Below are 16,148 nucleotides of genomic sequence, written 5' to 3'. Positions count from 1 at the left end.
CGCATCCCCGGCCCTGGTCCAGCGCAGCCCCGCCCCTACCCGGATCCCCGCCGCAGCCCCGCCCCTACCCGGATCCCCGCCGAAGCCCCGCCCCCACCCGGAACCCCGCCGCAGCCCCGCCCCCACCCGGATCCGCCACAGCCCCGCCCTCACCCGGATCCGCCGCAGCCCCGCCCTCACCTGGATCCCCGCCGCAGCCCCGCCCTCACCTGGATCCCCGCTGCAGCCCCGCCCTCACCTGGATCCCCGCCACAGCCCCGCCCTCACCCGGATCCGCCGAAGCCCCGCCCCCACCCGGATCCCCGCCGCAGCCCCGCCCCCAATCGGAACCTCGCCGCAGCCCCGCCCTCACCCGGATCCCCGCCGCAGCCCCGCCCTCACCGGATCCGCCACAGCCCAGCTCTCACCCGGATCTCCGCCGCAGCCCCGCCCTCACCCGGATCCCCGCCGCGGCCCCGCCCTCACCTGGATCCGCCACAGCCCCGCCCTCACCCGGATCCGCCGCAGCCCCGCCCCCACCCGGATCCCCGCCGCAGCCCCGCCCCCACCCGGATCCCCGCCGCAGCCCCGCCCCCAATCGGAACCTCGCCGCAGCCCCGCCCTCACCGGATCCCCGCCGCAGCCCCGCCCTCACCTGGATCTCCCCCGCAACCCCCTCCCCCCATCTCTCCCCAGCGCAGCCAGAAAGACCTTTCCGAAGCCCAGCCACAATCAGTAACACGCCCGTTCAGCACCTTCCCCAACCCTCCGTTACCCTGAGATGCAAGACCAAATATCCTCCTGTGTCTCTTGGTCTCGGCTCATTTTTAGAGCTTCATCTTACATCTCCAATCCTCACCACAACTGTAAACTCCAAGTCTACTGGAGTATTTCTTGTTCCTTTAATGTGCTCTGCTCTTTCTCACCTCTGGGATGCAATTTAAACTCTCTGGAAAACTCCTCCGCTCCCCCAACCTTTGTTCACTGTGCTGAGTCCTAATCACCTCCAGATTGGTTGTTCAAGTCACTTCATCCAGAGTTCATCCTGGATTCTTTACAACCAGCTCGAATCCCAAGGGTGCTCTCATGACCCCACTGCTGGCTTCAAGTATCACGCATCACATTTGATGGTACTTGCCTGTTTGCTTGCTTGTCTCTCTCCCTCTAGATTTCAGTTCTCTGGAATCTCTTCTCTTGTTTACCATTGTATCTCTAGTTACAGTGCCTGGAGCACAGTAGATATGCAGCAGATGTTTGTTGAATGAATTCATGTTCCTCCCGTCCGTTCACATCACACCAAGAGCTGAAATGGAAAGCAAAGAGAGTGTATGTAGTCTATGGTCCCAGCGGCTAGCAATAACACAGGAGACTGGGGCAGGAAGACAAACACACAGAGAAAGAAAAGACGGTATGGTTTACTGTGAGAGTGAGTGACACACAGTGTAAGTGCAACAGAAGTTTCGAGAGAAGGGAGATTGTGCTTGATGGATTGTTTGGAGGAAACTAGATGAAGACCTTGAGTCTTCACATTTTCTTTTCATGACTTTTATAGTTGAGGACAAAGGGCATTTTGTGAGCCTTTGGGCAAAGCAGTGAACTATTTATTTAGCATCGATCTTTTCCAAGACTGGGAGCTATCACATGAAGAGAGGCTGGGCAGCCTGCCCTACGAACTTAGTGCAGTGACTTAAAAGCTTGTAATCACTATTGATTATTATTATTTTTGTATCAGTTCATATCTGGTCACAGGGAATGTAGACAGATACAGAATTTCAGTTTTTGGAAACTGCATGAAGTTTTATTGCAGCAAGGAGGTGACAAATGGTTCCTCCAAAAGCTAGTTTAGTAAATCACTCTAGTTGAAAAAGACATAATATTAGTGTTTTCTTTCAAAGATATTTAAAGGCACACATTTTCATTCAATTCAAGCCTTCTATACTATACAGAGCGAAACTACTCAAAGATTCTGAGAATCATGCATTCATACATCTACGATAAAGGCAGTTTTAAAAAGCCTTTTTAGGGCTTCCCTGGTGGCACAGTGGTTGAGAATCCGCCTGCCAATGCAGGGGACAGGGGTTCAAGCCCTGGTCCGGGAAGATCCCACATGCTGCAGAGCAACTAAGCCCGTGCACAACTACTGAGCCTGCGCTCTAGAGCCCACGCGCCACAACTACTGAGCCCACGCGCCACAACTACTGAAGCCCTCACGCCGAGAGCCCGTGCTCCGCAACAAGAGAAGCCACTGCAGTGAGAAGCCTGTGCACTGCAACGGAGAGTAGGCCCTGCTCACTGCAACTAGAGAAAGCCCACATGCAGCAACGAAGATCCAACTCAGCCAAAAATTAATAAATAAATAAAATAAATTTTTTTTAAAAAGCCTTTTTAACAAACATTAAATTTTAACAAACATTAAACATTTTAACAAACATTCTAAATGTTGACCTGGCATTTTTATTTAAAAGTTCAAAATTCCTGAAAGTAGTGGTTATTAAAATACTATATAGCAAAGATGTAAGGGTCTCATGTGTGAGAAGCAATTTTGGTTCTGCTCTCACTGGTCCGTATGACTGTCAGGCAATAGAATTGCTCCTGCCCATGTGTTTGTGTAACAGGGAAGAGCCAATTTTGACTCCACATTAGATCTGTTTCTTTGACTTTAACCTTTGCTTTTCATTGCTTTTGTTATTATAGTCGTACATAATGGCCTGCCTCAGGGAACCCTGCCCCTCTGCGTGAATGTTAAACTAAAGCGCCTTTGTTCAGTTCACAGGGAGACAATCTGACCCTGCCCACCTGTGAATGGCTGCAGAAAAGAAGAAATTAACACATCCCCTCCCCGACGCTGGCCAAGCCAGGCGAAACTAATTGCCTTTTTACTTCCTCTCCTCCTCCCCCTCTCTGTTCTATAAAAGAAACTGGCATCCAGACCCCGGTAAGATGGTTTCTTGGGGACCCTAGTCCACCATCTTCTCGGTCTGCTGGCTTTCCGAATAAAGTCGCTATTCCTTGCGTCAACACCTCGTCTCCCGATTTATTGGCCAGTCTTGTGGGGAGCAGAGCGAGCTTGGACTCAGTAACATTTGCATAACTTACTTAAAAATAAGTATTATGCATGTTTAACATACACTGCTGCAGTTTCCCTGATTATTTCTGGAAAGAAAGTATCCAGGAAAAAGTTAAGGCTCCAAATAAAACCTTTCAGGGAGAAAAGTGAATTGCTAAAAATAGGGCAGGAACAGCTGATACTGTGACTTGGAGACACAGGAGCAGGGACGCTTGCAGACTAGGAAGCCCTTCTGGAGGAATGATCTGAGGCAGCATAGTAAGGAGGTGTATGCATGTTCGTGGGAGGCCGTTCTGAACGTAAAGGGCAATAGAGCACAGAGGTGGGTTTTGTGGAGTGGGCGAGGGAGGCAAAGCCTGCAGTCAAGAGGATGGGCTTGGGCAGAGCAGTGCGTGAGCCTCGTGTAGGAGGCTGGAGGGCCAGAAACGCACACACATGCCACACGAGTCAGGTCTGTGTGAAGCTGGGAAGGCTGAGAAAAGGCAGCAGATAGGCATGTAGCAAACAAGGGCAGAACTGTCGGAGCAGGTGATGTGTGGCTGGAGAGGAAGGGGCAGAGGCGAACGGTGAGGATGAGGGAGGGAACACGTCACGATACTGACCATGCACGAAAGTGAAGCGTGCACAGTAATTTCGTAAGATCGATGCTGTATGTTCTTTAGAGAAAGTAGCTATAGGGGTTCCAGAAGGGTGATCAACTCATTTTTCATGCTGAAGAAAACCCACAAAGTTCACAAATGAGCATTAGTTTTTAATGCCACTGATAGGTTGGATGAGATTGGGGGCGTTACTAAAGACCCACACCAAACCATATCAAAGGGAAAGAGGATTTCATACCGATGAATAGGGAAAGTATGGTTCCATATACCACACAATAATTTTGGAGTATGTAAAATTTATTAATTGGACTGACCCTGTTAAAATAATTATTGTGCATATCTGTGCAGCACACATCTAGGTTTATAAAATACAGCATAAGAGTATTAAATTTGCTGAGTGCATTCTACTAATAACGAATAATGTAAATTAGCACTCTTCACAGCCTCGACTCAAGGATCATATACAGATATGAGTGAATAAGCAGAGAAGTAAATATTAGCTTCTTCCACCAATTTATTTGCTTCTGAGGCTTAAAATATTGAATACGTTTTCATTTTTCTACTATGCTTTATAAGGAAGTTAGGTTCAGAGCCTAAGGGATTGAAAAAAAAAATATTGACTTAGAACTATTTTTTCCTGGGAAACATGTTGTAATTTACAAAAGGAATATTTGTTGTTTTTTTTACAATGTTGCAAAAGCTTGCATTCAGCTGGTAGTGCTTAGCTGTCATTTTGGGGCTTCATAGCATGCTGATAATTTTGGCAAAATTCGTGGGAACTGTCCAAATGAGACAGACTTTACCGAGAGCATCATGAATTCTTGAAGCACTTGTTGGGAGGGAGTTAAATGTTTTAAATCCCTTCTGTTAGCTCTTCTCACAGCAGACCCAGATGCTGAGGTGAACTCCTGGTTAATGACCTTCTTCAAGGTCACCGAATAAATCAGTTTCAGCCCTGGGGCTGGACTTCTAACCTCAGAGTCCTTATATATAGCCTGTCTCCTGAGCTGAGTTGCCATTAATAGACTCGTTAGATACTTTGGGTTTTCAAATGTGGTTTAAAAATTCCATGTGATTAAACCACGAGAAAAGATAACACATGTGCAATTTACACACTTTGCAACATTGTTTAGTGCTAAGTAAAAATCTAGACGCCCTCATATCAAGACAAATCCAGCTTTAGAAATGCTTTGTTTTGGCCAACAATCTGTTGAAAACTTTGGTTTTCAACTTTTGGTTTTCTAATTTTATCAACATTGAAAAATTAGAAGTTTCGTGTAGCTGGCTTTCTGGTTTCTTTTTTAAATTTTAAAGATCTGATCTAATGCATAGTATGGTGAATATAGACAACAATATTGTACTATAATCATCAAACTTGCCATTCCCAGTTTTTCACTCTCCTAATTGTACTGTACATCTGCATCCATCAATCTGTATTTTTTAGGACTGGTTCCTATAAAGTGGAATTTGGGGAACACAATTCGTGCGCATTTTTAGGTGTTGGCTGCAGTTCCCACTATCTGTGTCTCTTCCTCAAGTTTGCGCCTTGTTTGGGAAAGCAGGGGCTCCCGAGAGCCCGGAGCTCCGCCTGAGGCAGGGAGATGGCCGAGTGGGCAGTGGAGGCCGTCAGGGTGCCTAAGAGTGACCCGCGGAGCAGGGAGGGCCACCCCAGTCCCCGGGCCCAGGTTTCCCGCCCCACCCCCCTGCTCCATTCCCCGGAGCTCATCTCAGCCCGGCCCGTCCAGTGACACACCCAGCCCTGGAGGCGGCACCGCCCCTGAGCACCCCTCGGGCTCCCCCAGCAGTGACCCCTGGCTCCGCCCCTGCGCCAGCCCCCAGCCCTGGCACCCCTCACATTCAGCTTCTGCGTGGGGTGGGGTTCGGCTTCCCGCCCAAGACGCCAGGTGAGGAGGAGAAGGGGGGCGCCCTCACCTCCCTCAAGGCGAGGACAGAGGGCGCTCTATCTGCGGCTGCGGGTCAGAGACCTCTCTCTCCTCGGCCAAGAGACGGGTCCCCATACACAGAACACAGACCTTCACAGGGAGGACACTCAGGGCTCCTCTGAGGGTAAGAGGGGGGACGCGCCTGATGGAACCGGGGTGGAGAGCAGTGAGGACCACGGGGCAGGGTCCCCACGGCGCGGGCAGTGCCCTCACAGTTACGGGCTCAGGCTCGGTGTTGGTTTGTACGAAGGGGCCCGGATTCTTCCCAGTGTCGTTTCCATTAAAGACTAACATCTTCTCCAGAAACTGACTTTCAATATCGACCCGCGAGAAGACACTGCCCCCCGCCCCCAGTGGCTGCGGGACCCTGAGATGCAGTCTCGGGGCAAGTGCACAGGGGAGGTGGGAGGCGCCCCAGGGAGCTCAGCGCAGCTCACTGTGGCTGCTTGGAAGGAGGAAGCCCCTTTCCCGGGCGTCCCGGCCTGTGGTCCGAGGAGGAGACGGCACTATGCACGGCGCTCCAGGGTCAGCCCTGCACACTCGGAACCTTATCGTCCTCAGGCACAGGTTCATGTCCAGCTCCAGGGATGCCCAGGTCTGACGGCGTGAGCCCCAGTGCTGTTCCCCACCGCCGGCCAAGGGGCACCCCAGCCAGTGGGAGTGTGAAAAAGCCTTCCTGGAGAATCATCTGAGTCTGAGGGAGCTGGGCCCTCAGCAGAGGGAACAGAGTGGGCAGAGGCAGGGAGCCCAGGGCAGCAGTGGGCTTGCAGGGAGGTCGTATCAGCGGGTACAGCTAAGGATGATCCAGTCCTTACCTAGGTCTCTTTTCCAGACATGAATCGTCTCATTGAATCTCTTAACAACTCCAGGAAGAAGGTAGAAACACTGTCCCTGTTGACGGACGAGGAAATGGAGCTGAAAGAAACTGCCCCCTTTTCTGCCCCACAGACTGGCCAAGGCAGGATATGAACCCAGTGTTCAGTAGACGCCTGCAGGGCCCACCTGACAAGCAGGCTAGGACCAGATGCCGCAGAGGGACCTCTCAGCTCTGAGGATACAGGAACCTTTATTCCTGGAGCTCATAGAGAAACCATCTTCTGCCCAGATATCGGGTGATCCTGGGCCTGGGAGGGCCCCCAGTGGCCAGGGCAGGCCACTCCTGGCCAAGGAGTCCAGCCCCAGGCGTAGGTGGTGACACTGCCCCAGAGCTCAGTGAGTTCTCGAGGCCTGGGGATCCGATCTCTGGAAGAATCCAGGGGTGAGCAGTGTGGAAGGAGCACAGGGTCCAAAGGCAGAGAGACTGCAGTCTGGTCCCTGCTCAGCCTCTTCTTAGCTGGGTGAGCCCAGCAAGGCTGTGAGCCTAAGTGGCCCCATTTCTAAAATGGAGAAAACAACTGGAGCTGCTTAATGGGTTTTGGGAGAATTACTGGAGAAATGCCTTGTGTAATTCTCATCTGATGCCAGGGGTACCTTAAGAGCCAGATGCAAAGCAGTCATGTTGGTGACCCTTTATCCAATGTATGTTTTAATTTTCGTTGACTTGATGTCATGTTTAAGACACTGATGCCAAATCCGAAGTTGTGAAGATTTGCTCCTATGTCGTCTTCTATAAGTTTATAGTTTTAGCTCCTAAATTTAGGTCTTTGATCCATTTTGGATGAGTTTATTTATTTGGCTGTGCTGGGTCTTAGTTGCGGCACTCAGGATCTTTGTTGCTGCGTGTGGGATTTTTAGTTGTGGCATGTGGGATCTAGTTCCCTGACCAGGGATCCAACCCAGTCCCCCTGCATTGAGAGCGCAGAGTCTTAGCCACGAGTTTTAAAATTTTATGTCAGGCAAGTTTCCACCGTCAATCAGACACATAATTTTATGTGTAAGAAGGGGCATCGCCCATTCAGTGCGTTACCTTTAGTTGTTATTTGTAAGGAGTTTTCATTAGATTCCAAAGGATTGAAGAATAAAAGGAAATTAAATAATTCTTAAAGAAATCCTCTAAGGATATAAAACATGTTCTGAGGAAGATTAACTAGGGACTGTGTGACTGTCACAAATAGCCACGCACTGCCCTCTGATGGTCACATGAGAAATGGCAGGAGTGCTCAGGGTTCCCTGCTTCTGTGGCAAAAGAAGCCACATCTAAACTCAGACATCTTCACAGGATTGCAGGTAGATAAAACCAAATTTGTAAAAAAGAAAGCTGGAGTAGCAATTCTCATATCAGACAAAATAGACTTTAAAATAAAGACTATTACAAGAGACAAAGAAGGACACTACATAATGACCAAGGGATGAATTCAAGAAGATATAACAATTGTATATATTTATACACCCAACATAGGAGCACCTCAATACATAAGGCAAATGCTAACAGCCATAAAAGGGGAAATCGACAGTAACACAATGATAGTAGGGGACTTTAACACCCCACTTTCATTAATGGACAGATCATCCAAAATGAAAACAGATAAGGAAACACAAGCTTTAAATGATACATTAAACAGACGGACTTAATTGATATTTATAGGACATTCCATCCAAAAACAACAGAATACACTTCCTTCTCAAGTGCTCATGGAACATTCTCCAGGATAGATCATATCTTGGGTCACAATCAAGCCTTGGTAAATTTAAGAAAACTGAAATTGTATCGAGTATCTTTTCCGACCACAATGCTATGAGACTAGGTATCAATTACAGGAAAAAATCTGGAAAAATACAAACACATGGAGGCTAAACAATACACTACTAATAACCAAGAGATCACTGAAGAAATCAAAGAGGAAACCAAAAAAATACCTAGAAACAAATGACAATGAAAACACGATGGTCCAAAACCTATGGGATGCAGCAAAAGCAGTTCTAAGAGGGAAGCTTATAGCAATACAATCCTACCTCATGAAACAAGAAACATCTCAAATAAACAACCTAACCTTACACCTAAAGCAATCAGAGAAAGAAGAACAAAAAACCCCCAAAGTTAGCAGAAGGAAAGAAATCATAAAGATCAGATCAGAAATAAATGAAAAAGAAATGAAGGAAACAATAGCAAAGATCAATAAAACTAAAAGCTGGTTCTTTGAGAAGATCAATGAAATAGATAAACCACTAGCCAGTCTCATCAAGAAAAAAAGGGAGAAGACTCAAATCAATAGAATTAGAAATGAAAAAGGAGAAATAATAACTGACACTGCAAAAATACAAAGTATCATGAGAGATTACTACAAGCAACTATATTCCAAAAAAAATGGACAACATGGATGAAATGGACAAATTCTTAGAATTCTTAGGAAAGCAGAACCTTCTGAGACTGAACCAGGAAGAAATAGAAAATATAAACAATCAAAAGCACTGAAATTGAAACTGTGATTAAAAATCTTCCAACAAACAGAAGCCCAGGACCAGATGGCTTCACAGGTGAATTCTATCAAACATTTAGAGAAGAGCTAACACCTATCCTTCTCAAACTCTTCCAAAATACAGCAGAGGGAGGGACACTCCCAAACTCTTTATACGAGGCCACCATCACCCTGATACCAAAACCAGACAAAGATGTCACAAAGAAAGAAAACTACAGGCCAATATCACTGTTGAACATAGATGCAAAAATCCTCAACAAAATACTAGCAAACAAAATCCACCAGCACATTAAAAGGCTCATACACCATGATCAAGTGGGGTTTATCCCAGGAATGCAAGGATTCTTCAGTATAGGCAAATCAATCAATGTGATAAACCATATTAACAAAATGAAGGAGAAAAACCATGATCATCTCAATAGATGCAGAAAAAGGTTTTGACAAAATTCAACACCCATTTATGATAAAAACCCTCCAGAAAGTAGGCATAGAAGGAACTTACCTCAACATAATAAAGGCTATATATGACAAACCCACAGCCAACATCATTCTCAATGGTGAAAAACCAAAACTGTTTCCTCTAAGATCAGGAAGAAGACAAGGTTGTCCACTCTCACCACTATTATTCAACATGGTTTTGGAAGTTTTAGCCACAGCAATCAGAGAAGAAAAAGAAATAAAAGGAATCCAAATCGGAAAAGAAGAAGTAAAGCTGTCACTGTTTGCAGGTGACATGATACTATACATAAAGAATCCTAAAGATGCTACCAGAAACCTACTAGAGCTTATCAATGAATTTGGTAAAGTAGCAGTATACAAAATTAATGCGCAGAAATCTCTTGCATTCCTATACACTAATGATGAAAAATCTGAAAGAGAAATTAAGGAAACACTCCCATTTACCACTGCAACAAAAAGAATAAAATACCTAGGAATAAACCTACCTAAGGAGACAAAAGACCTGTATGCAGAACACTATAAGACACTGATGAAAGAAATTAAAGATGATACAAACAGATGGAGGGATATACCATGTTCTTGGATTGGAAGAATCAACATTGTGAAAATGACTATACTACCCAAAGCAATCTACAGATTCAATGCAATCCCTATCAAACTACCGATGGCATTCTTCACAGAACTAGAACAAAAATTTTCACAATTTGTATGGAAACACAAAAGACCCCGAATAGCCAAAGCAATCTTGAGAAAGAAAAACGGAGCTGGAGGAATCAAGCTCCCAGACTTCAGACTATACTACAAAGCTACAGTATTCAAGACAGTATGGTACTGGCAGAAAAACAGAAATATAGATCAGTGGAACAGGATAGAAAGCTCAGAGATAAACCCATGCACATATAGTCAGCTTATTTTTGATAAAGGAGGCAAGAATATACAATGGAGAGAAAACAGCCTCTTCAATAAGTGGTGCTGGGAAAACTGGACAGCTACATGTAAAAGAATGAGATTAGAACACTCCCTAACACCATACACAAGAATAACTCAAAATGGATTAGAGACCTAAATGTAAAGCCAGACACTATAAAACTCTTAGAGGAAAACAGCCAGAACACTCGATGACATAAATCACAGCAAGATCCTTTTTGACCCACCTCCTAGAGAAATGGAAATAAAAACAAAAATAAACAAATGTGACCTAATGAAACTTAAAAGCTTTTGCACAGCAAAGAAAAACATAAACAAGACGAAAAGACAACCCTCAGAATGGGAGAAAATATTTGCAAATGAAACAACTGATAAAGGATGAATCTCCAAAATTTACAAGCAGCTCATGCAGCTCAACATCAGAAAAACAACCCAATCCAAAAATGGTCAGAAGACCTAAAGAGACAGTTCTCCAAAGAAGATATACAGATTGCCAACAAACAGATGAAAGGATGCTGAACATCACTAATCATTAGAGAAATGCAAGTCAAAAGTACAATGAGGTATCACCTCACACCAATCAGAATGGCCATGATCAAAAAATCTACAAACAATAAATGCTGGAGAGGGTGTGGAGAAAAGGAACCCTCTTGCACTATTGGTGGGAATGTAAATTGATCCAGCCACTATGGAGAACAGTATGGAGGTTCCTTAAAAAACTAAAAATAGAACTACCATACGACCCAGCAATCCCACTACTGGGCATATACCCTGAGAAAACCATAATTCAAAAAGAGTCATGTACCACAATGTTCATTGCAGCTCTATTGACAATAGCCAGGACATGGAAGCCACCCAAGTGTCCATCGACAGATGAATGGATAAAGAAGATGTGGCACATATATACAATGGAATATTACGCAGCCATGAAATGAAACGAAATTGAGTTATTTGTAGTGCGGTGGATGGACCTAGAGTCTGTCATACAGAGTGAAGTTAAGTCAGAAAGAGAAAAAGAATACCGTATGCTAACACATATATATGGAATCTTAAAAAAAAAAAAAAGGTTCTGAAGAACCTAGGGGCAGGACAGGAATAAAGACGCAGACATAGAGAATGGACTTGAGGACACGGGGAAGCGGAAGGGTAAGGTGGGACGAAGTGAGAGAGTGGCATGGACTTATATACACTACCAAATGTAAAATAGCTAGCTAGTGGGAAGCAGCTGCATAGCACTGCTATGCCGCAGTGCTATAGCATAGCTGCATAGGGAGATCATCTTGGTGCTTTGTGACCACCTAGAGGGATGGGATAGGGAGGGTGGGAGGCAGATGCAAGAGGGAGGAGACGTGAGGACGTATGTATATATATGTAGCTGATTCACTTTGTTATAAAGCAGAAACTAACACACCACTGTAAAGCAATTATACTCCAATAAAGATGTTAAAAAACTTCTTTTAAAAAATGTAGAATTCAATATTTTATACTTTCATAAAATCAAATATAACCTTGAGTTGAAAATTTTTGTATGGATCTTAAGGACTGTAGCATTAAAAGTTCATATTTTACTATCTTTATTTAAAGAAATAAAAATAAATTGTCTCCTATAATGTTGCTATATTAAGGTCAGTCTTTAAAACATTTAAAGCTTGTTCAGATGTTGTCATAGCAGTGAAAAGGATGCTGTCAACACAGTAAATTTGTTTCTATGATAAAAGACAAGCTGATATGTCTTTCTCAATAGCCCTTTAATTTTGTGGTTATCAAATAGTATTTGGTACTTTCTTTTTTTTAATATTTATCTATTTTATTTATTTATTTTTGGCTGCATTGGGTCTCAGCTGGGTCTTCGTTGCGGCGTGCAGGCTCTTGTGGTGAGCAGGCTCTTTGTTGTGGTGCGCGGGCCTCTCTCTAGTTATGGCGTGGGCTCCAGAGCGCGAGGGCTCTTCGTTGCAGTGTGCGGGCCCCAGAGCGCATGGGCTCTGTAGTTTGTGGCATGCAGGCTCTCTAGTTGAGGCCCGCAGGCTCAGTAGTTGTGGCGTACAGGCTTAGTTGCCCTGTATGTGGGATCCCAGTTCCCCAACCAGAGATTGGACCCGCATCCCCTGCATTGGAAGGCAGATTCTTAACCACCGGACTACCAGGTAAGTCCCTTGGTACTTTTCTTATACTTAACCTACTTTGAAATGAAACAGTAAAAGGATTTCATGGGACCAAAATACACAGCGGCTGTTTCTTACATGTCAGCGTAGCACTCCATGCTAAAACAAATCCTAGGTAAATTGATTTCCATGAAAGCTTCTTTGACTAATCATGTTCCCCTACCTTCCCTTATGTGTACAGTGTTCTGTTCCCTATATGATAATTACTCATATTAACATTTAGTATTTATATTTGTGTATAATTAGTTAGGCCCTCATCACCTAATCCTACATTATTCATTTATGCAATAATAATTTCCTGGTATTACTGATAGGAAGACTGATAGAAGAAAAGAAAGGAAGAAAGGTAAAAGCAGAAATTAACAAATTTGAAAATACAGTGTTCAGTGAAAACCCACAGCTGATTCTTTAGTAAGAACACTGTATGTCAAATATGAATTCACAAGTGTGACTATATTTTCCTAAATTAGTAAAATTAACTCAGGTAGTTAAGCTGAATAAGTAAAACAGAAGAAACAGGAAAAGTAATCAAGGGCTTTCAAGAGGGTAAATCTGGCATACCCTCTGGAAATAAAAGATGAAAAGTTGAAAAACTCTTCAACTCATAAAGCTAAGATAACTGATACCAAAACTGAAAAACAGCATTAAATCAAGCCAACCACTGAGCTCCAATAAAAACTGTGAACACTGCAGCTTAGGTGAGCTTCCCTGGTCGGCAATATTCCCTGTGTATTGTTATACATTGATGCCAAGAGATAAAATGTATCCATGGCTCCCCAGGGAAAAAAGAATACCTGTGTTTGGTACCGTCATGGACTCTGCTTTATGTGCCTTTTCCCTTAGCTAATTTTAACCTATTTCCTTACCCTGTAATAAACTGTAACCATGAATATACTGGTTTCAGTTGAGTTTTGTCTTTCTAGTGAATTATCAAACCTGAGAATGATTTGGAGAATCTCCTGAAACTGCAACTGATGTCAGAAGTGAGAGTAGTCTTGTGGGTAGTGTTTTCCCCCTAACTATACAGTTGTTTAAACTGACATAACACTCTTAAGTGATTCCCCTCCCCTTCAGCATGGGTGGGACCAGTCACTCGCTTCCAACCAATTATATGGTAAAGGTTATGGGATGTATGATCATGTGTATGTAATTATGTTAAATAAGACTGTTGCACCCTCTTGCTGGAGTCTCTCCCTCTCTCCCAGCTTTGAAGTGCTGCCATGTTATGGGCTGCCAATGCTGGGAGTTTACATGGCAGGGAACTGAAGGCAGTTTCTAGCAGCTGAGGGCAATCTCTGGCCAACAGTAACTGAAGTTCTCAGTCTTAAAACTGTAAGAAACTGAATACTGCCAATAAAGTGGATCTTTCTCCAGTTATGCCTCAGATAAGACTACAGCCCCAACTGACACCTTGACTGAAGCCTTGTGAGACCCTGTGCAGAACCATGCCCAGAATCCTGATCCACAGAAACTGTGAGATAATAAATGTGTACTGTTTTAAGCCACGAAGTTTGTGGTAAGTTGTAGGAAACTAATATAGTCCAACCCCCTCTACCACCGTCACTCACAAGCACTCAGGCCCTATCCTCTCCACATAATTAATCATAATCCTGATAAGGTTAATAGTCAATAGTTATAATATTACTTTGACTTCACAAATACAGTTGAGCAATATTCTCAAATTAGACTATGATTAGTTTTCTTTTCTTGCACACATACATTTTTTCCTGGAGTTAAAAGTAGCTTGGATTTTTTTGTTTGCCTAAGTTTCTGTTTATTTATCATACACTGTCCCCAAAACTCTCCTCCAAATGTCCAACTTTTAGTACGTTCAAACACATTAGGTTGTTAAAGATACATAAAATGCACAAGCAGAAAGGAGAAGACTGATACATTCAAAATTTAAATTTTAAAACCTTTCTCACTAAAAAAACAAAAAAAAACCTTTCTCACTAGAAGACACAAAAATTGGTATAGACAGTCTACACAGAAGTTATTCATGATATGAGAATGACAAATGACAATGAGAAAACAATAAAAAAGCCGATAAGAAAATGGGCAAAATATCTGAATAGGAAAAAGTTAACAGACAGCAACTGCCTCAAGCTGAATGCTGCCTAAGTGCAGAGGAGAGAGGGTGACATTTTATTCTACACCCTTTTCTTTGAGTTTTGTACCATGTGTGTATTGCCTTTTCAGAAATACATATAAAAGTATTACTTAAAATAAAAGAAAGTAAGTTATGTTTTATATTTAGCCATGTGTAGAAAAGTATCCTATATTTTTCTATGAAAGATTAAGAATTTCCCAGGACACACAGAACCTATTTTTTCATTTCCTTCTTACCTGTCCTAACACATAGGACAGGACATGGCTTCCAAACATATTCGTATGTTAAACAAAACCTACCAGTTCGTGGAGGCAATGACCTTGCCTCCTTCCACACATCTGTGCTAGGTGAGAAGTGGTGTTCAGTCAGTGCTTGATGAATTTAATTGAGGTGGTATGTATTTTGTCCTTCTTTTCATGCCACTCCGGTAAAAAGCTTGTATATTTTAAATACTCCTTTGCTTCTTATTCCTTGAATAATCTGTTTCCTAGGATAACCCATCCTTTTATATTGATTAGAGTTTATGAAGAGAAACGGAGAGCTGAATAATCATTTACATTCATTTTAGTCAATCATCGCTGTGATGCATTTCAATGATTATAAAGTCACTCTAATTCTTGATTCTTTTTAAAAATATAATTTCAAAATTCACCGAAAACTGGAAATCCATTGTTTCTTTCATATTCAATTTGCTTTGACAGAAATTCTTTACTTAGCTTGTCAACCTGGTCTCGAGAGAAGAGATTGACTTCAGGAATGAAATAATGCTCAAGTTGTTCTGTCTTGAGGCACTGAAGAAAGTATGTCACACAGTTATCAAAGCAGAGCTCCAAATCCTTGGAGTGCCACTGACTGTCATCTGGGTCCTGGGTACAGACGTGAAAGAAGGCAGTTTTCACATGATAAGAACAGAACTTATCCAATTCCTTTCGGTTTCCAAACTTTTTTTTCAGTTGTTCTAAAAGATACTTCATTAGTTTTAAACACTCTTTCCTGTTGAATGAAAAAGAAAACCATTTATTTTTACTTCTTTACAACCTGTTTCATTCCACAAAGAACTTTAGGTATCTTACAGGAAAAACATATAGATATAGTAAACAATACAGATACTATAATACATATAGATACAAAAAACAATAAAGATACTGGGTTGGCCAAAAAGTTCCTTTGGTTTTTAAGTAAAAATAATAGACACATTTTTCATTTTCACCAAGAACTTTATTGAACAACGTATTCACTTCACTGTTTTGTTCCACTACCTTCTGCCATTTTTCAGGCAACTTCATAATTCCATCTTCCCAAAACTTGTTTATCTTTTTGAGCAAAGAACTGTTCCAGGTCCCAGAACTGTTACAGTCTTCCAGGGAATCGAAATTTTTTCCATTAAGAGAATTTTGTAAAGACCGAAATAAATGGAAATCCGCAGGTGCAATGTCTGCTGAATACGGCAGATGAATCAGAACTTCCCAGCTAAGCTGTAACAGTTTTTGCCTGGTCATCAAAGAAATATGTGGTCTTGCATTATCCTGATGGAAGATTATGCGTT

General features: G+C 43.2%; 1 protein-coding gene across 3 annotated transcripts in view; it reads right to left on the bottom strand.

Annotated features, from left to right (window-relative positions):
- Positions 1–696: 696 nt before the first annotated feature.
- The window catches only part of CGAS (cyclic GMP-AMP synthase), a 33,378-nt gene continuing 17,926 nt past the window's right edge, over positions 697–16,148 (bottom strand). The window contains exons 5-6 of one of the 3 annotated variants that reach the window (XR_009005173.1): positions 14,902–15,595; positions 697–1,282 (exon numbers count right to left, since the gene is read on the bottom strand). Coding sequence is in view for 2 of the 3 variants with exons in the window: in XM_057527710.1 (XP_057383693.1) it covers positions 15,244–15,595 (352 nt within the window). In the remaining variant the exon portion in view is untranslated. Of the gene's footprint in view, positions 1,283–11,407; positions 15,596–16,148 lie in introns of those variants that run through there. The other 2 variants (XM_057527710.1, XM_057527709.1) reach the window with 2 other exon arrangements.

This window comes from Balaenoptera acutorostrata, chromosome 14 (assembly GCF_949987535.1).
Source record: "Balaenoptera acutorostrata chromosome 14, mBalAcu1.1, whole genome shotgun sequence".
NCBI classification, from domain to species: Eukaryota; Metazoa; Chordata; class Mammalia; order Artiodactyla; family Balaenopteridae; genus Balaenoptera; species Balaenoptera acutorostrata.
Note: the sequence above shows the minus strand (reverse complement) of the source record. Positions and strands in the feature narration are given on the sequence as shown.